The following is a 20,975-nucleotide window of genomic DNA, read 5'->3' on the forward strand; positions in this document are numbered from 1 at the left end:
CACCGCTAGCCGTGTGCCTACCCCTAACCTTAAAATGAGACCAAAAACCAAATTTTTGTAGTCAATTTTAAAATGTAAACATGTCTCAATAATATATATTTACAGACACTATTGTGGAAGAGGTGAGGTGGCGATACGTTAAAATATCTCACACATTTGCTTCATTATTTTAAGGCAATAAACCATATAAAAAAGGTAGACATACAAGGGATATTTGAATAGAACGGCTGTAGATACCGTTAAAACGTTCTGACAAACATACTGAATAAATCAGACATAGACAAATCAAAACCTTTATTTCTAAGTGAATAAGGTTGATTCACGTCTTCACTATATAAAAAAGTATATGGTCTAAAAGTTCATCATAGTCTATATGCCATGAAGTACAATGACATAAAAGCACCTGACATTGTAGAAACATTTTACAATATAAAATTGAGAATACAGTTGAAGATGGGAAAACAAAATGACTGATTTTACAAGAACAGTAACTCTTTATAGAACTCCTTATATCCAATGTGGGGGGAGGCACACCCCCTGGCCTCAGTAACCGTTCTATTACCAAGGGACCATAGGTTGCCATAGAGCCCCCTTAACCATTAGAGTACTGTAAGGATTGGTTTTAAAAAAGAATTTAAGGGGGGGGGGGGCATTTCTTTATCAAATAGAACTGATCAATTACTGGCTTGGCTATGTTAAATAAAGGTTACATTTTAAATATATATATTTTTTAAATGAAACACTTGGGGAAAAAAATCTGTAATTGTATACAATGAGATCCAAAGCCACACGGGCAGAAAAGACATTGGCACTCTTGTACAGTCTCTCGTGATTTGATACGATTGATATATTCATTATTTCCGTGGTTTTCTACGGCTGTGTCAGAAATTGACATTTTACATTTGAGTAATTTAGCAGACTTTTACAGAAGCAATTACGGTTAAGTGTCTTGCTCAAGGGCACATTGACAGATTTCTCACCTAGTCAGCTCAGGATTTCAAACCAGTGACCTTTTGGTTACTGGCCCAATGCTTTTAACCGCTAGGCTACCTGCCGCCCACAAAATGGCACCCTATTCCCTTTAGTACACTACCTATGTCCAGGGCCAACAGGGCTCTGGTCAGCAGTAATGTATTATATAGGCTAGGGAATAGGGTACCATTTGTCAAGGTAGACTAGGACTCTATTCCTTCCCTGAACTCTGGACCTCCATGGCCTTCTGCATCTTCTCAATCATCCACCCGGGAACTGTGAAAGGCTTCAACTCAACTGGCGTCATTTTCAGGTCAGGGCAATCTCTTAAAAATAAAAAACACAATAGAATCATAATCTCACCCTGAAAACAGTGTAACCCCCTTCGGGCTTGATTTTAGCCTGGTCGTCCCAGATCTATTGAGCTGTAGGCTAAAGCCAATTTATCTGGGGTGACCAGGCTAGGCATGCCTGGTTTAAGAAGTGAATATCCATCAAAGATACTCCATTCAATGGCAGATTAATTGATACTTGTTGAGTAAAATGGGGGCCAACAAAACATCTTCCTTACTTGTAATCATTACTCAGAGAAAGGTCCTGCACATCCTCTTCAATAAGGAGATAGGCCTATAAAATTAGAAAATGTTTAGATCATGTTAGATTAGCTTACATTAGTTCATAGATTTAGCAGATCATACTTGTTTTTAAAAGGTGCAAATATGTAGAAATCTCTCCTACATTACCTGGTTGTTCAAATTCTATAACTTTTTGCCTAATTTCAGTTTGTGATAAAGCAAGCAATTTATAGTGTAAAGGATCACATTACAATCTTTTCAATAATCAAAAATATTGTATTTTAAGCTGATGGGCATTCACTCACTGCTCTAGAATGTAGTGAAATAAGGGTCAAGAGGGTGCTACTAAATTCATGTCTAAACGTAGTTCTTTGCCCTATGCCATTATGAATCAGATTCGACTAATCATTAGATAGGTCTCTAAATATTATAACCTTAAGGGTCTCTCGACCGAGTGGCGCAGTGGTCTAAGGCACTGCATCGCAGTGTTTGCGGTGTCACTACTGACCCGGGTTTGATCCCGGGTTTGTATTATAACTTTAATACGCTAGTACTTAACAGTGTTGATTAAATAAGAAGGTAGACTTCACTTAGAAATTTTGTCACACAGGAACCTGTTGCCACTAGCTAGCTTGTCAGTTGACGTTAGAGCCGTTCTGCCCGCGGAGCATTGACAAAGTTCTATTGACCAGCGACCACTTTCACTCTAATCATGATAAATTCTCTGAGTAAATAGTCTGTAACTTGTGAACCATATATGGTAGAGACATAGGGTTTGGACTATTGTTTTTTGAATGCAATTCTATATTGAACGGATATATTTTTTTAACATTGAAATAATAATGTTATGGGTGAACACCCTATAGCTGTATGAAGCTGATGTGTACAAAACTGAAAGTAACAAGACACAAAAGCTAAACTTAAGGACGGGAAGCATAGAAATGACCGCTTAGACTTGCTTTCAATGAGAATGACGGATCTATAACTCACATTTCTATGTGAATTTGGTTGGGTCGCCCACAAAAGATCGGTTTCTGCTTTAGCCAACTCTGAGTTTGGCTAAAGCAATTCTTTAGTTCTAGAGATCTGCGACCAGGCTAGAGTTCTTGCGACCAGGCTAGAGTTCTTGCGACCAGGCTAGAGTTCTTGCGACCAGGCTAGAGTTCTTGCGACCAGGCTAGAGTTCTTGCGACCAGGCTAGAGTTCTTGCGACCAGGCTAGAGTTCTTGCGACCAGGCTAGAGTTCTTGCGACCAGGCTAGAGTTCTTGCGACCAGGCTAGAGTTCTTGCGACCAGGCTAGAGTTCTTGCGACCAGGCTAGAGTTCTTGCGACCAGGCTAGAGATCTTGCGACAAGGCTAGAGATCTTGCGACCAGGCTAGAGATCTTGCGACCAGGCTAGAGATCTTGCGACCAGGCTAGAGTTGGATACAGAGCTCTTACCATCTTTCCACCTGTAGCTCTCATATGCTGTCTCTCTGCCAACCAGTGTTTGTCCTGGGCATCGGCAGCATACTGAAAACACACACAGACACAGTATTTTATTACTTTGCTGTAAGCTATGTAATGGTTTATGGTAGGGGAGAGGGGATGGTCGTCACACTCACAAGTTGGTTAGCATAATATAGCAGACAGGGAAAAAACCTTCACAGCACATGGCCACTCCGGTTCCACATTTATTTTAGACTTTTGGATTTAATTGTATGTGCTCCTTTAATTCAGTTATTAGCTCCCAATGTACACATGAAATACAATTTATTAAACAAATATTGCGTACTTCTAAATCTACAGGTTGTTGTGTAACCATAAGATAAAACATTACAAGGGGTCATCCACCTACAGGTAAATGCCAAATAAAGGAAACACCAACATGAAGTGTCTTAATATGGTGTTGCGCCAGAACAGCTTCAATGCACCTGGGCATAGATGCTACAAGTGTAGAACTCTATTGGAGGGATGCGACACCATTCTTCCACGAGATATTCCATCATTTAGTGTTTCGTTGAAGGTGGTGGAAAACACTCTAGAATCTTCCATAAAGTGTTCAGTTGGGTTGACATCTGGTGACAGACGGCCAGGGCATATGGTTTAGATTTGTTTTATGCTCATCGAACAATTCCTTGACCACTCTTGCCCCTGGAAGAGACCCCTCCCATCAGAATATAAATTATTCACCATAGCTGATCTCACAGAATGGCTGTGTATTTCTTGGGGTTTACCCTGCCCTCAAAACCATCAGAGCTGCCAGAACCTTCATTTTCTCAAGTGTTTCCATTATTTTGGCAGTTACCTGTAGGTCACCTATCAAGCTGAAGAGATAGCAGACCTTGGCTTGCCAGAGGCTTTTTTTCAGCCGATTATGACTGCTGCCCAGATGTCCAAAGGGTGGTTTTTGAGTTGGATTATTTGTTTGCTGAGAACGTGTGCTTTCCACAGAACCTACCTAAGGGTATATGCCATAGGAGATCCGCAACAGGATCCCTACGTACATCCAAATGAAAACGAGATGATTCTGACATGGAAATGCCTGCCAACATACACTACATGACCAAAAGTATGTGGACAGCTGCTCGTTGAACATCTCATTCCAAAATCATGGGCATTAATATAGAGTTGGCCCCCTCTTTGCTGCTATAACAGCCTCCAATCTTCTAGGAAGGCTTTCCACTAGATGTTGGAACATTGCTGCGGGGACTTGCTTCCATTCAACTACAAGAGCATTAGTGAGGTTGGGCACTGATGTTGGGCGATTAGGCCTGGCTGGCAGTCGGCGTACCAATTAATTCCAAAGGTGTTCGATGGGGTTGAGGTCAGGGCTCTGTGCAAGCCAGTCAAGTTCGTCCACACCGATCTTGACAAACAATTTCTGTATTGACCTTGCTTTGTGCATGGTGACATTGTCATGCTGAAACAGGAAAGGGCCTTCTTCCCCAAACTGTTGCCACAAAGTTGGAAGCACAGAATCGTCTAGGATGTCATTGTAAGCTGTAGCATTAAGATTTCCCTTCACTGGAACTAAGGGGCCTAGCCCGAACCATGAAAAACAGCCCCAGACCATTATTCCTCTTCCACCAAACTTTACAGTTGGCACTATGCAGTCGGGCAGGTAGCGTTCTCCTGGCATCTGCCAAACCCAGATTCGTCCGTCGGACAGACAGATGGTGAAGCATAATTCATAACTCCAGAGAACGCGTTTCCACTGCTCCTGAGTCGGAAAGGTGGCATCCTATGACAGTGCCACGTTGAAAGTCACTGAGCTCTTCAGTAAGGCCCTTCACAGATAAACATTGGCAGTAGGACATTGCATGGCAACGGGTGTGGCTGAAATAGCCGAAGCCAGTAATTTGAAGGCGTGTTCACATACTTTTTCATATATAGTGTATATCGATTTGGATTCTGCATTTAGTGCTTATTAAACCTTCTAGATGATGCAGAGCAAATTCATTTATTTTACAACTGTTTGATATACAACCACATGTACATCCTGCATTTATTAACACCTGACAGAGACAGCAAGAGAGAGAGCAAGAGAGAGAAAGCGAGAGAGAGCGAGCAACACAATTAAACCCAACCAAATCATGAGAAAACAAAAAGAAAATCACTTGACATATTGGAAAGAAATAACAAAAAAACAGCAAACTAGAACCCATATTTATGTTTATTTATTTTCCCCTTTGTACTTTACCTATTTGCGCATAACATGATATCTGCAAAGTCTTTTTTATTTTGGAACTTTTGTGGGTGTGATGTTTACTGTTCATTTTTGTTTATTTCACTATTGTTTATTATCTACTTCACTTGCTTAGGCAATATTAACATGTGTTTCCTATTCCAATAAAGCCCTTAAATTGAATTGAGAGAGTTACCTTGAAGAGGTCAGCATGTTTGATGTAAATCCTTCCTCTGGTGCCACCCATTCCTAAAGCCCTACAATTAAGCAGGGATTTCAGGTTTCATTAGGAACATAATATAAAAAACAACAACGTAGACCAAGACAGTTGGTGGACCACGTTCCCATGTAACTCAATTTAATTCTCTTTTTTTTGTGTGTGAGTCAATGAAACATTGTTAATACTCAACTTCCAATTTCCACTTACTTATTTGCTCTGGACCCAAGAACAAATGTGCTCCCTTCATTCAGTCTGGAAGGGTCCCACTGTAGAATATGAAAACATTGTATTATATAGGGTAAATGTATCATACTCAAATCCATGGAACAGAAAGTTAAAAAAAAATCTAATTATTATGTTGCTTTCACCCAAAAAAGACAGTTTGTGATCTTTAAAGATGCAAGAATGCATGAGGGAAACTTGTTATAAGTGTATGGTATAATTGATAAATTACTATTGCATTCAGCCATTATCATATAACTAATTAATAGAAGCAATAACATATAAACTCTTACCTTAGGTCCCTCACGCTTTATGGACTCTGATGTCTTGGGCTTAGGCCTACAGAACATGCATGTGGATCACAGAATTTTACATGTTTGAATATTCACGTTAATCTAGATTTCCATTGAAGAAATATGGGACGACAATGTTTTATTTCCCCTTTATTTAACTAGACTAAGTAGCATGTGAATTAGAGTTTGAGCATTCATGCAGCAGTGATTTTACATGTAGGTTTTGATAATGAAAACAACTGCTCACTGACAGCAAGGTGAAAACACGTGTTGTCGAACAGGAGCGCATACTCACACATTACTATACATAGTAGGCTTGAAAGTGGAACCGACAGGAGCTGTCATGCGCCCTTTCCGCTGGGAGACAGACATTGTCATATTGTCAGTTATTCTGCGTTTTGGGTTTATTATTGTTGATGAAGGATTATTCTACAAGGGCAGACTAGTTTACCTTCTTTGGAACAGGGCTGGTTCTTTGACTGGACTCATCCTCTAGTTTCACCCGCTGCAAGAAAAGAGATATTGTCACTGAAGTGGAAGAGACAGCGATAGCATTATATTCTTATTTTCCCTCCAAGAACTTCATTCAAGATGTGGAGGCAATAAGACTAATGCAATGAGCAAAACACTCATTCATACTTCCAGCCGGCATCCTCACATTTAAAAAAAATGTTACCTTTATTTAACTAGGCAAGTCAGTTAAGAACAAATTCTTATTTACAAAGATGGCCAAAACCCGGACAACGCTGGGCCAATTGTGCGCCGCCCTATGGGACTCCCAATCACGGCAGGTTGTGATACAGCCTGGGATGAGATGCAATGCCTTAGACCGTTGCGCCACAACATCCCTTTTTTGAAGCGTAAATCATTGTCATGTTCACTTAAAATCTGGAACGTCACTTATGATGACAACTACATTTAAGTTATGTGAGACTTGGACTCATTCTAGATGAGTGTTTCTGCAATATATCTCACATCCCATCTCCTCGCCTCCTTCTCAACCATATTGGAGGAGAAGGGCCAAGGTTCCTACCCTCCCCTCCAATGCACTTTGAGGTAAAGAAAGAGGTATGTGAGAAATTCAGGAAAGATGTATTGAGAAAGAGCCATCATGATCTTCACTCCTTTAAAATCTTCCTTTACCTTGACTGGAGGCTCAGGGCCGGGTCTTGCCACTGCCGATTTCTCCCCGTCTGAGAAGAGCTGTTTGGCCTGACCATGGACAGGAACATTACTCATAGATGTCTCTGTGCATTAACCACAGAACCTAAACACTGACACTTCTTGAAAAACATTTAGTTGGCATCTTACATTTTCCAAGCAGTTTCTGCAGGCTTCTCGGATCAGCTGCTCGGTCTGGACGTCCTCTTCTAAGTTCTCCTTCACGTTGCTGGCTGCTTTCTCGAAAAACTGTCGCAAAGAAACAAAAAAAGATTGGCACCTCTGTTTTCAGTACTCCAGCACCTTACCCGTTTGAGGATAACAACCCTGAGGCTTTTTTGTTTTATGAGATTAGAGAGCATATTGGAAGGGATTATAGACCATTTCTCCATACAGAATCTTTCCACATCCTTGATCTCCTTCGTCTGTACTTATGGACTGCTGAGAGCTCTATTTTCATGTAATTTGACCATAGCACTGCCTGGAGTTTGATAAAAGGCATTGGTTTTTGGACTGGAATCGGTGCTATGATCAGATGACATCTTTGGCTACACACCAGTGGTGGGTTTGGAAGCATACGCAGAAAAGTACCTCGTACTTACGGTAAAATATGGTGGTGGGTCTTGTACGTTATGGGGCTATTTTACTTCCACTGGTCCTGGGGCTTTTGTTAAGGTCGACAGCATCATTAATGTTACCAAGTACCAGGACATTTTATATCCAAAACCTGGTTACCTCTAACAGGTGGCTGAGGAGGGTGCTAAAGTATTGAAAACAGAGGTGCCAATAATGAGAAGGGTGCTGGTGTATTGAAAACATGGGTGCAAAAATGAGGAGAGTGCTAGAGTATTTAAAATAGGGGTGTCAATAATTTCGACTCCTATCTTTTTTAGATGTGTTTATTACTTGCCAAACAAAATATATTCCTTGTTAGTATAAAATAATTTCCCAATTTTTTGGAGCACATATATCTCAGTATTTGCCTTATTTATGTTATACAGTCTTCTTTTCCTCATCTTGATCAAGGGTACCAATAATTATGGACCTGACTGTATGTATGTATGTATGTATGTATGTATGTATGTATGTATGTATGTATGTATGTATGTATGTATGTACAGTACCAGTCAAAAGTTTGGACACACCTATTCATTCAAGGGTTTTTATTTTTACTATTTTCTACATCAAAACTATGAAATAACACATATGGAATCGTGTAGTAACCAAAAAAAGTGTTAAACAAATCAACATATTTTCTATTTCAGATTCTTCAAAGTAGGCACCCTTTGCCATGATGACAGCTTTGCACACTCTTGGCATTCTCTCAACCAGCTTCATGAGGTAGTCACCTGGAATGCATTTCAATTAACAGGTGTGCCTTGTTAAGTTAATTTGCGGTATTTCTTTCCTTCTTAATGCGTTTGAGCCAATCAGTTGTGTTGTGACAAGGTAGGGGTGGTATCAGAGGTGTGGACTCGAGTCACATGACTTGGGCTCGAGTCACAAATATGATGAATTGCAACTTGACTTTGACTTTAACACCAATGACTCGTGACTTGACTTGTACTTGAGCCTCATGACTAGACCTGACTTCATACCCTCCTCAAGCCCAGATATTACAAATTATGCTAATAAAAAAAAAGTGTGCAGCGCATCAACTCTTCATTTAACGGATAACAGTTTGAATCGGACACCAGCCAAGCCTAGTTAAATAAAGATGAAATAAAAGGTGTAAAAAAATAAATAATAATATTCGGCAAATCGGCGCCCAAAAACACCGATTTCCGATTGTTATGAAAACTTGAAATCGGCCCTAATTAATCGGCCATTCCGATTAATCGGTCGACCTCTAGTGTGGTTCCCACCATGAAGCATGGAGGAGGTGTGATGGTGCTTTGCCGGTGACACTGTCAGTGATTTATTTAGAATTCAAGGCAGACTTAACCAGCATGTCTACCACAGCATTCTGCAGCGATACGCCATCCCATCTGGTTTGTGCTTAGTGGGACTATCAATTGTTTTCCAACAGGACAAGGACCCAAAACACACCACCTCCAGGCTGTGTAAGGGCTATTTGACCAAGAAGGAGAGTGATGGAGTGCTGCATCAGATGACCTGGCCTCCACAATCACCCAACCTCAACCTAATGAGATGGTTTGGGATGAGTTGGACCACAGAGTGTAGTTAAAGCAGCCAACAAGTGCTCAGCATATGTGGAAACTCATTCAAGACTGTTGGAAAAGCATTCCTCATGAAGCTGGTTGAGAGAATACCAAGCGTGTGCAAAGCTGTCATCAAGGCAAAGGGTGGCTACTTTGAAGAATCTCAAATATATTTTGATTTGTTTAACACTTTTTTGTTTACTACATGATTCCATGTGTGTTATTTCATCGTTTTGATGTCTTCACTATTATTCTACAATGTAGTAAAGATAAAGAAAAACCCTTGAACGAGTAGGTGTGTCCAAACTTTTGACTGGTACTGTATATATCCTAATTCTGACATTACTTTGGAGCCACAGGTAGCCTCGAGGTTAGAGCGTTGAGCAAGACAATTAACCCTAATTGCTCCAGGGGCGCTGTACAACGGTGACCCTGGCCATGACCCCACTCCCTGCGGGTGTCTCAGGGGAAGTTGGGATATGCAAGAAACACATTTACACTTGTGTGCAACAGGACAAATAAACTCAGCAAAAAAAGAAATGTCCCTTTTTCAGGACCCTATCTTTCAAAGATAATTCGTAAAAATCCAAATAACTTCACAGATCTTCATTGTAAAGGGTTTAAACACTGTTTCCCATGCTTGTTCAATGACCCTTAAACAATTAATGAACATGCACCTGTGGAATGGTCGTTAAGACACTAACAGCTTACAGACGGTAAGTAATTAAGGTTACAGTTATGAAAACCTAGGACACTAAAAAGGCCTTTCTACTGACTGAAAAACACAAAAAGATGCCCAGGGTCTCTGCTCATCTGCGTGAATGTGCCTTAGGCATGCTGCAAGGAGGCATGAGGACTCACACCTGCGGGACAGGTACAAGATGGCAACAACAACTGCCCGAGTTCCACCAGGAACGCACAATCAGTGCTCAGACTGTCCACAATAGGCTGAGAGAGGCTGGAGTGAGAGCTTGTAAGCTTGTTGTAAGGCAGATCCTCACCAGACATCACCGGCAACAACGTCGTCTATGGGCACAAACCCACCGTCGCTGGACCAGACAGGACTGGCAAAAAGTGCTCTTCACTGACGAGTCGCGGTTTTGTCTCACTAGGGGTTATGGTCGGATTCGCGTTTATCGTCGAAGGAATGAGCGTTACACCGAGGCCTGTACTCTGGAGCGGGATTGATTTGGAGGTGGAGGGTCCGTCATGGTCTGGGGGGGTGTGTCACAGCATCATCGGACTGAGCTTGTCGCCATTGCAGGCAATCTCAACACTGAGCGTTACAGGGAAGACATCCTCCTCCCTCATGTGGTACCCTTCCTGCAGGCTCATCCTGTCATGACCCTCCAGAATGACAATGCCACTAGTCATACTGTTCGTTCTGTGTGTGATTTCCTGCAAGACAGGAATGTCAGTGTTCTGCCATGGCCAGCGAAGAGCCCGGATCTCAATCCCATTGAGCACGTCTGGGACCTGTTGGATCGGAGGGTGAGGGCTAGGGCCATTCCCCCCAGAAATGTCCAGGTGCCTTGGTGGAAGAGTGGGGTAACATCTCACAGCAAGAGCTGGCAAATCTGTTGCAGTCCATGAGGAGGAGATGCACTGCAGTACTTAATGCAGCTGGTGGCCACACCAGATACTGACTGTTACTTTTGATTTTGACCCCCCCTTTGTTCAGGGACACATTAATCAATTTCTGTTAGCCACACGTCTGTGGAACTTGTTCAGTTTATGTCTCAGTTTTTGAATCTTGTTATGTTCATACAAATATTTAAACATGTTAAGTTTGCTGAAAATAAACACAGTTGACAGTGAGAGGACGTTTCTTTTTTTGCTGTGTTTATAAGCACCCCCCCCCCCCACAAAAAAATGATGTATATACAGCAGACTCACCTTCATGTATTTTCTGAAGACTCCCATAATGTCCTCATTGAAGCTGGGCTGTAGAACTGTTCGCAAGAGGTCCATGGATATAACAGGGTCTGTGTAGCTAGATGCACAATGACACTACCAGCTATAGCACACCTTTTGTATAATCGGTCTGGAAAGACACTCAACAAAACACATCGTCATCACAGTTTCTGCTCGATCTTAACTTTACAATATTAGACATTCACAATATTTGATTTTGTATCAAAGAGATTCTCCTGTATTTTGTATACTTATTAGCCAGTCGTAGTAGTTCTAAAAGTAGAGCTCGTGCACCCTGAAAATTGCGTACTGTCACATTATGTTCACCACTTCATTTCGCTCTCTCGCTCTGCTGTTAGTGCATCTTGCTAGCTGTCACTCATATGGCGAGGGGCTGATTGCTCATTGGTTGAAATCGATGCGGGGGAAAATACTGCAGTATATCTTCCAGAAAAACAGTCGCTTTAAAAACGTGGGCTTTCATGGCTAATTAAGGTAAGACAGTAATTATGTTCATAGATGATGCATGTATGAACTACACATTGACACATCCAGCTCAAAGCGGGACGTTTAAAAAAAATACTAAGTTATTGCCAAAGTTTAGGAGCATGTCTTTACAGGCAGACCAACAATACTCAAATGTGTTTTTGTTGGTGTACTGTCCCTTTAACAGTCCCTGTCCCTTACCTCATGGTCATCTGTGAGCGTCTGCCCCGGCGGTAGACCTGTCTGTGTTTTATCATGATGTTCCATGGATTCTGGAAGAAGAGGCCAAAGGATGCGCAGTCATTGAATGTCAGCTGAGTCATTAACTCATTCCCATCACATGAATTAGGGTGTGTTGACAACTACTTTTCCGATTTTTACACATTCCCCTATGTTAAGAGACATTTGAAATGTTAGTTAGATATACATTTGAATGACAACTATAACTTGCTGAACTTGTCAACTAGCTGATAGTTAAAACGACAATCGCCATCGAGCCACCTCATCGAATCACTTCCAGGCACGATCGGAATGAGCTCGAGCGGTCAATCTACTAAATGTCACATTCAGTTGTTCACATTGTTTAACTGTGTAGGAATCACACTTCGTAACTGTAATAATTTAGCAATTTTAATGCATGTGTAGCGTGGTTCGTTCTGCGTTGTGTAATTCTTAATGAAGACGCTGCCACAACTGATGGTCTGCTCGTTGAAATCTTTTTATTTGCCCTGCACACGAAGAGACAACACACACGTTACCCTTGGTGCAGTCACAGCTATCCGGCACCTTGCTAGCCGAGTGTCAGGCAAAAGAGCGCGCCAAAAGGAATTAACAGGTGCTGCGTGCACACTCGCTGCACAACAGCATATACAAGTAAAACTATACAGAACATAATTCTGACAAAATAAAAGACATACCTGCACACGAAGAGACAACACACACGTTACCCTTGGTGCAGTCACAGCTATCCGGCACCTGCGCGAGCACATGTACACTCACTCAACCACTGTCACAAGTACTTAGAAGTTACAACAGATACCCCAGTCAGTGAGCTCTGTGAAACTTGTTAACATAAATTCCTACACTGTCCACACTATAACAAACGTATGGTTGCAAAACAGTACATTGTATAACCTTATGACGGTTTTATATTAAACAGTTTCGGAGCCAAGGACAACATACCTTGCTAGCCGAGTGTCAGGCAAAAGAGAATGATAAAGTGGTATGGGGATACAGATAACCCGCGATGGGCCAGACCAAAATATACAAAACTTTTACAATCACTTGTATGTACAATATTGGTATGAAAAAGTGTTTGTACACCAAATAAAAACATTAGCTATGCAGCTGTAATTAAATAAAAAAATACACTGAATTATTATTATTATTACCAGATTATTAACATCCCCTCTTGACCTGGCCTATTTGAATTGGTCCTTGTGTGCAATTTGGTGCGTAATCTAGGGGAACAACATCACACTGCTACATTCACCCCCACTGTTTTACACTAGATTATAGACCCAAAACAAAACACATTACCTCAAAGGTAACAAAGCAAAGAAAGAAAAAAAATTCACACCCACAGGGCGACAGAGTAACCCAGTGTAGTCCCTTAATTCTAGACCCACAAATGGTCGATCAGCTGAAAAGCTATCCCGCGAAGGATTAGGAAAAATAAGGGGTAGCTAATCCCTTATTCAACCGTATACGAAAAATGCCATATACATTTTATGCCGATGGACTACACACAAAGTTACATGAATTGTCAAATATATTAGACAAACCCACAAATCATTCTAAGACATGCTTAGATTTCCTACATTCCTACAAAAGAAAAGGTAGGCAATATCCTACCGTCACTGAGAAAACAAGAACTGTTTCATTTCCTGTGTAGACATAGTTTGGATTAACCTATCCACTGGCTTAATAAGTCTACCCAGTCTAGTCCGAACACCCTCACCCACAAACCTAGCAGGAATGTCACAGACAGCACTAACCCTGCTCAGAGGTCTAACCTCAGGATGGGGAGTACTACAGATCCGCATCTCCGGAGCCAGCACACTTTCAGTTACCGACTCAACACTAGTAGTGTCAGACGACTGATCAGAATCCTGGTAGATTGTCACAGACCACACTGACGAAGCATCTTCAACCAAGGTAACATCATCCACACTGAATGGAGTTTCGCAATCAGAACTCTTGTAGGCTTCGGGGATATCTCTCTGGTCCACTTCTGCTGAGCACACCTCACTTAAGGGGACTTCATACGGTTGTTCCACCTCACTTCCATCAGCCGGGACTTCACCATCCTCTTGGAGTATCCTCCCAGAAGACTCAGGAAGGCCTGCTACCCAGTGGACAGTCCTGGCGTCACTCCCATCCATTTGGCTGGACATTGCAGACATCTCAGAGATCACGTCACCACTCGATAGAGATCCGTGACCCTCAGGTTCCTCCCACGAAGGTAAAGGCAGAAAGTTGACTGGCATAATCAGGTTCCTATGCACAGTTTTGATGCGTCCAGTGGTAGGGTGTTGGATACGATATGTGTTCAGTGAGCTGTTCTTTGCAACCACTATGTACACCACACTCTCCCAGCGGTCAGCCAGTTTCTTCTTGCCCCTCTCCCCCTTGTTAGCAAGTAGAACTCTATCTCCCTTCTGCACCGAGTGACCCTTAGACCGTCTGTTGTAGACCTCGGCTTGTCTCTTTTGTTGCTTACTGGCATGCTGCTGGGCCAATGTCATGGCCTCTCTCAGATCCTCACCCAGAGACTGGACATACTTATCCACATCTACTGTGTCCCCATCCAACAGCACACTTTCAAACATAACATCTACCGGCAACCTAGGGGTGCGTCCGAACATCAAGAAGAAGGGTGGAAACCCAGTAGTCTCATGAACAGTGCAGTTATAGGAGAATGTCAATGTGTTCAACATCTGAGGCCATTTAGCCTTAGACCTAGCTGGCAGAGCTCTAATCATCCCACCTAGTGTGCGATTCAGACGTTCTGCTTGACCGTTACCCATGGGATGATAAGGTGTGGTGTGGGACTTTTCAACACCAGATAACTGAAGTAATTCTGCAATAAGTAAACTCTCGAAGTTTGCACCCCTGTCAGAATGGATGCAATCAGCGAACCCATAAATGCAGAAGAAATTATTCCAGAGAACACGAGCAACAGTCTTAGCAGACTGGTTTGGACATGGATACGCACAGGCCAGCTTAGTAAAGTGATCAGTCACTACTAACACATCAATAGACTTGTTGTTTGAATCTTCGGCAGTCCAGAAATCAATACACACAAGTTCTAAAGGTGCCGTTGTCACAATGGAGACAAGTGGGGCTCTCGCTTCAGGCTCAGGTGCTTTACTCAACACACATCTCTTACAGTGGGCCACATATTCCTTGACATCCTTCTCCATAGATTCCCAGTAAAACCGCTGTCTCGTGAGCCACAATGTGCGCTGCTGACCCTGATGACCAGCATCATCATGAACTCCCTTCAACACAAGGCCTCTCAAAGACACAGGTACGACATACTGGAATATTTTCTTCTTACTCACTGGGTGTTTTGAGACACGATACAGAATCCCTAACCGCGTGGTGAGTTTCCCCCACTGTCTTAGAGTATAAACTGTTTCTTTAGCTTCAAAGACTCGCTCTCTCCTAGATGGGCGCCGGCCTCTATCTACAAAGAACATTACTCTGCTGATGATAGGATCCAGTGACTGGTTATCATACAGCTCCTTGTGTGTAAGGACAGGTAAAGGGCTCTGACCCATGGACATCAACTTCTCAAGGTGCTGCACATGTGAAACGGACCTCACTGTGGCACCATCATCCCATCGGCGATGTGTTTGAAGGACAGCAGACACCTCCTCACAGGAAACCAACCCACTGACATCGTCTCCAGCTCTACTCAACTCACTCCCAGGAGCCATAGACGTTCCACAGCCAGCCTCGGGCTGCTCACAGGAGAGACGGAACATGTCTTGTACATCATCCAGTCGAAGACCTCTGGCTTCCTCCAGCAGGACATCATATGGAATTCTTGTCAGTCGGTGCAGAACTTTGGGGCGGACAAATGGCTCTCTGCTCAAAGCATCAGCAACGACATTCTTGGGCCCTGGTATGTACTGGATATCAAAATCAAAAGGTGCCAGCTTTGCAACCCATCTCTGCTCACATGCATCAAGTCTCGGCTTTGTAAGAATATATTTGAGTGGATTGTTGTCGGTCCACACCGTAAACTTATGCCCTCGCAGCCAATGGCTGAACTTATCATGAATGGCCCATTTCATGGCTAGAAATTCCAGCCGGTGAGCAGGATACTTGGATTGTGCATGATTAAGAGATTTACTAGCAAAAGCTATTGGCCTGGCTATGGCCTTCCCATCTTGCACTTGGGATAGTACCGCTCCCAAACCACTAGTAGATGCATCAACAGAAAGCAAAAATGGCTGAGAAAAATCTGGATGAGCCAGCAGTGCCTGGTCAACTAGTGCTGCTTTCAAAGCTTCAAAAGCGAGTTGACACTCGGCAGTCCAGTCTGCAGCAGTGAGCCTGCGAGAGGGACCAGGCCTCTTTCTGCCCTTGCCTCTCCTAGGCTTCTTCTGACCTGTAGTCAGCTGAAACAATGGCCTAGCAACCATGGAACAATTCTCAATGTAGTGTTGATAGTATACTACCATACCAAGGAAAGAACGGATTTTGCTAGGAGACGGAGTGACACCATCAGCTTCCATCATCTCACTCTCAGTCACATTCAAAATGGTTTGAATCTTAGCAGGATCAGTGGCTACGCCCTCCTGAGAAATGATGTGGCCCAAAAACTTAACAGACCTCCTCAAAAACTTGCACTTAGACGGAGACAGTTTAAGATTGTGCTCCTGCAACCGCTGGAAAACCATCTCAAGTCTCTGCAGACTCTCTTCCTCCGTCTTAGCAAAAACCATCAGATCATCCAAATAGCAAAGGAGACTTAGAAAGTTTTGGTCCCCAAAGATGGTCAGCATCATTCTCATAAACGTAGCCGGGCTGTTGCAAAGGCCCTGAGGCAAACGATTGTACTCGTGCAGACCTAAAGGAGAGGAAAAGGCAGTGTATTTCTTATCCTCTTCATGCAGTGGCACATTGTAGTACCCTGATGTCAAGTCCATTGTGCTGAAGAAGGCATTACCTCCCAGCGCCGCCAGTACATCAGCCTGATGAGGCAGGGGATGAGCATCCTTCACTGTGCGGGCGTTTAACCACCTAAAGTCAGTACATAGACGCAAGTCCCCATTCTTTTTCCATACCAGCACCAATGGTGAGGCATACTCGCTGCTGGATTTTCTGACGATTTCCTTTTCCTCCATATCATCCAGTGTTTCCCTGAGTTTTTGGTAATCAGCTGGAGAAAGCCTACGATAAGGTAATCGAAATGGGCGGTCATCAGTCAGCCGTATGCGATGGCAGAACTCTTTTGCCTCTCCACAATCCAGGCTATGTCTAGAGAACACCGTGTCATACTTCTCAATTAAACCGACAAGTTTGTCTTTCCAGAACTGTGAGACTGGACACTCCTCAACCGACAGGCCTTGAAGTCCAAGATTGCTCAGTGTACTGTTTCCATTAACTACACTGCCATCAACTGAACTCTTGGCTGTAAGACTGCCATGTGAGCTGTCACATTGTGCTTTTGCCACGTTCTGGTAAGCAGCTTTCTGCTTGACATCATCAAAATCCTCCAATGCAATACAAGGGTACACATCTGCCACTTTAGCATTTCGTCTCAGGGTAACTGGCGAAGTTGTTGGATTCACAATCTTCACAGGGAGCCATCCATCCCCCCACAGAGGCGTAACTACTCTCCCTACTAGTATGTGTCGATTCACACAACGAGACGTGCTGGGTTCGACAACAACAGTACTGCCCACAGAGAGTTTTGTCTTTGGGGGTAAGCGGCCCCACACAAGATGCTCACTCATGGGTTGGAGCGTTACTGCCCTCTTCAACTTAATGGTGCCCACTTTATCTGGGATGGAGTCTCCTCTCCATCTCTCCAGATTTGATAGGAGACGCAGGAACTGGCTGTCCTCACACTGTCCAGAGGGACCTGGCGTACCCACCACCTGCCAGTAGCTGTCATTTGATTTGAACTGTCTAATCAGAGACTTCAACACGTTAGTGCCAACAATGAGTTCATCAACCTGCCCATCTACAATCAGCACTGGGACTACATAACTGAAGCCATAAAGCTGTAGTTTCAAGTCACACATGCCCACTGGGCTAGTTTGCGTCCCACCACAACCCACCAGTATGATGTCTGAAGGAGCTAGAAAGTTCCCCTCTACCACTCCTGCCTCCCTCAACCGAGGTACAATATCTGCGCGCAGAGTAGTAGCCATGGACCCACTATCTAACATCCCCTTCAGCTCAACTTTATCCTGTACTAGCACGGTGGTGTAAAACAAACTGTCATTCTGAGAAATTCTCATTGTGTTCTGAAAAATTACTGTGTTGTTCTTGGGTACTGACTCACAAAAATAAGAATAAACAGATTGGATATCATCATCAGTGGAGGAAAAATTAGACTGCCTCACATTGCCCTCCTCAGAATGGAGACTTTCTAGTTTTCCTGAGACCTGCCAGTCTGCCCACATACAGGGCTCTTTCGCTTCCCAGTCTCACTACAGTCAAAGCTCATGTGGCCAGGAGAGAAGCACTTGAAACACAGCTGGTGCATCTGACAGTGAGCTTTGGTCCAGTGATTAGTGCTTCCACAGACAGCGCACTCACGCTCACGTTTGGGGAACTGTTTACGGGGCCCTCTGTTCACAGACTGAGTATTGCTGACAAGAGCCTTCTCTAGCATACTCAAAACCTTCTCTAATGTCCCACCCTCAGATACAGATTGGGCCTGTTCTGGTTCACGGCCACATCGAGAAAAAGATGACACATTAGGTCTGCTCTCAGGATCCACTTCCTCCTGGGGGGAGTCGAAGACAGCAGCCACCTGCTGTGAAAGTTGTGTTCTACATGCTTTACGCTCCCTTAACAGTTCATCCAAACGATCCTGTACCTCACTGGCTGTCCAGTCACGAAGGGGTTTGCATTTGAACACTTGGGCCAACTCTTTATCAGGACAGTTACGTACAAACATGACTGCCAACTCTGAGCACTGATTGGGCAAGGTTCTACCCTCACTTACAAGGTACTGTTCAGCTGCTTCTGCAGCTTTGTTAAGCCTAATCCAGAAATCTAGTGGACCCTCATTAGCATATGGTCTCATTGAATAGAAGTCAGCTAATGGCATACCTGAGTAGACAGTATCCCCAAAGTGTTGCTTGAGAACACTGAACACTGCCTTAACATCTGTGACAACAGGGTTGTTACGCATCCAGACTTTGGTCACATCCCGTGCCCTCCCCATGAGCCTAGACATCACCTCCCCAACATTCTCAGACCCAGTGTAACCCCTCTTCTCTAGGTAGACTCCCATTAGCTCCTCCCACTCCAGGACAGAGTACTTATCTGAGCCATCACCCCTGAAGAAAGGTGGAGCACTAACCTCTGACTTCACAACCAGATTCAGCTTGGACGCATCAATTAAAGTTGACCCACATTGTTGAGGCAGGGGAAACTGCTGGGATTGGTCAGGGGAATGGGCAGGAGAAAGACTTGAAGCCCAAGGCTGCAGTAAACTCGCTCTGATAGATTCTCCTATCTCTGAACCAATCTGCTTAATAAGGTCACTAAGCTGACTCGGTGTCCCATTATTACTGAGGACTGGGGACAATGGTACATCAAGAGACAGAGGTGGGATACCCTGGTCAGGTGGAGTAAACAGCCTACCCCTCCCAGTGCTTGTAAACTCAGGACTAGCAGCCACTCTACTCCCAGGAGCTGACTGTACCAATGGTGTAAATGCATGGACACCCCTCCCTCTACCCACACTAACCACACCAAAATCGCCAGCATAACTCATCTTATGGACTTGAGAGTCTTCCATGGCTCAATAGAGAACTAAACTACAATGTAATTTACTGCATACAAATACAAAAAAAATGCAATAAACAAATTCCCTCAAAACATGCAAATAAACGCCAATACAATTATCTAGTGAATATGCTACATTCACCTTCACTATTTACAGTATACACTCACTCAACCACTGTCACAAGTACTTAGAAGTTACAACAGATACCCCAGTCAGTGAGCTCTGTGAAACTTGTTAACATAAATTCCTACACTGTCCACACTATAACAAACGTATGGTTGCAAAACAGTACATTGTATAACCTTATGACGGTTTTATATTAAACAGTTTCGGAGCCAAGGACAACATACCTTGCTAGCCGAGTGTCAGGCAAAAGAGAATGATAAAGTGGTATGGGGATACAGATAACCCGCGATGGGCCAGACCAAAATATACAAAACTTTTACAATCACTTGTATGTACAATATTGGTATGAAAAAGTGTTTGTACACCAAATAAAAACATTAGCTATGCAGCTGTAATTAAATAAAAAAATACACTGAATTATTATTATTATTACCAGATTATTAACATCCCCTCTTGACCTGGCCTATTTGAATTGGTCCTTGTGTGCAATTTGGTGCGTAATCTAGGGGAACAACATCACACTGCTACACATGCTCAAAACTCACCATAGTTTGTATGGGCGGCTGTTCAACAGCATCTTGTTGAAGCCAGTCCCTCCGTCCCTCACCTCGATGGGCACCCATTTGGCAACAGCCCTTTTGGTATCTGGCTGGATGGAGTGTGATGATTGATCCACGAGGACGGTAAAAGGTTGAGACTGCGACAACTATTTTTGATCCCTTTTGACGAGGTTGTTACAGAAGTGTGCAATGCTCAAATTGGGCTTACGTATTGTCTGATTATTTTTATTTCAACAGGCTAAAACTATCCAGATGCTTATTTAAATGCGCGGTGGCAAATTACGTCGAGAATTTTTTTTACAGAATATTCTAGCATTCAAAAGAAACCATTATCCTCTTTTCTAACCACATTGTTGTTTTAAAGAGCCAGGGTGTTTTTCAAGAAACCAAAGCGAACTCTGTACCGCCATCTATTGCACGGGAGGAACAAAAATGTATTTAGCGCACGCGTAAAAGCTACGTAGGCGTGTCCGTGCGACGGAGGCTTTGAACCTTTGCAGCCGCCATATTTGTAGGGGCTTTCAGAAGCAACTAATGACCATCAGCGTTTGGAATATACTGAGTATTGCGCTCTATCATCTGTTTTGTCTCTTAACATTTAGGTTGTAGTGACTAGCATTGCAGTATATTT

General features: G+C 43.2%; 1 protein-coding gene across 1 annotated transcript; it reads right to left on the reverse strand.

The window, feature by feature from the left end:
- Positions 1-277: 277 nt before the first annotated feature.
- Positions 278-20,733, reverse strand: LOC129815710 (deoxynucleotidyltransferase terminal-interacting protein 1). Its single transcript, XM_055869762.1, has 13 exons — positions 20,330-20,733; positions 11,876-11,946; positions 11,171-11,267; positions 7,263-7,361; positions 7,095-7,163; positions 6,403-6,456; positions 6,247-6,308; positions 5,952-5,997; positions 5,644-5,702; positions 5,413-5,473; positions 2,990-3,061; positions 1,544-1,599; positions 278-1,298 (listed from the first exon to the last, which is right to left on the reverse strand). The coding sequence occupies exons 1-13, from the start codon at positions 20,405-20,407 to the stop codon at positions 1,184-1,186; spliced, it is 939 nt and encodes a 312-aa protein (XP_055725737.1). The 5' UTR covers positions 20,408-20,733; the 3' UTR covers positions 278-1,183.
- Positions 20,734-20,975: the final 242 nt, after the last annotated feature.

Source organism: Salvelinus fontinalis, chromosome 18 (assembly GCF_029448725.1).
Source record: "Salvelinus fontinalis isolate EN_2023a chromosome 18, ASM2944872v1, whole genome shotgun sequence".
In the NCBI taxonomy this organism is placed as follows: Eukaryota; Metazoa; Chordata; class Actinopteri; order Salmoniformes; family Salmonidae; genus Salvelinus; species Salvelinus fontinalis.

Bases quoted from the DNA above. Each gene is read 5' to 3' on its own strand.
- LOC129815710 (XM_055869762.1), bottom strand. From the start codon at position 20,407: ATGGGTGCCCATCGAGGTGAGGGACGGAGGGACTGGCTTCAACAAGAT. The intron at 11,268-11,875 runs GTAAGGGACAGG...TTGTGCATCTAG, and splicing joins CGCTCACAGATGACCATGAG to CTACACAGACCCTGTTATAT. The intron at 1,299-1,543 runs GTAAGGAAGATG...TTTATTTTTAAG, and splicing joins TCTCTGAGTAATGATTACAA to AGATTGCCCTGACCTGAAAA.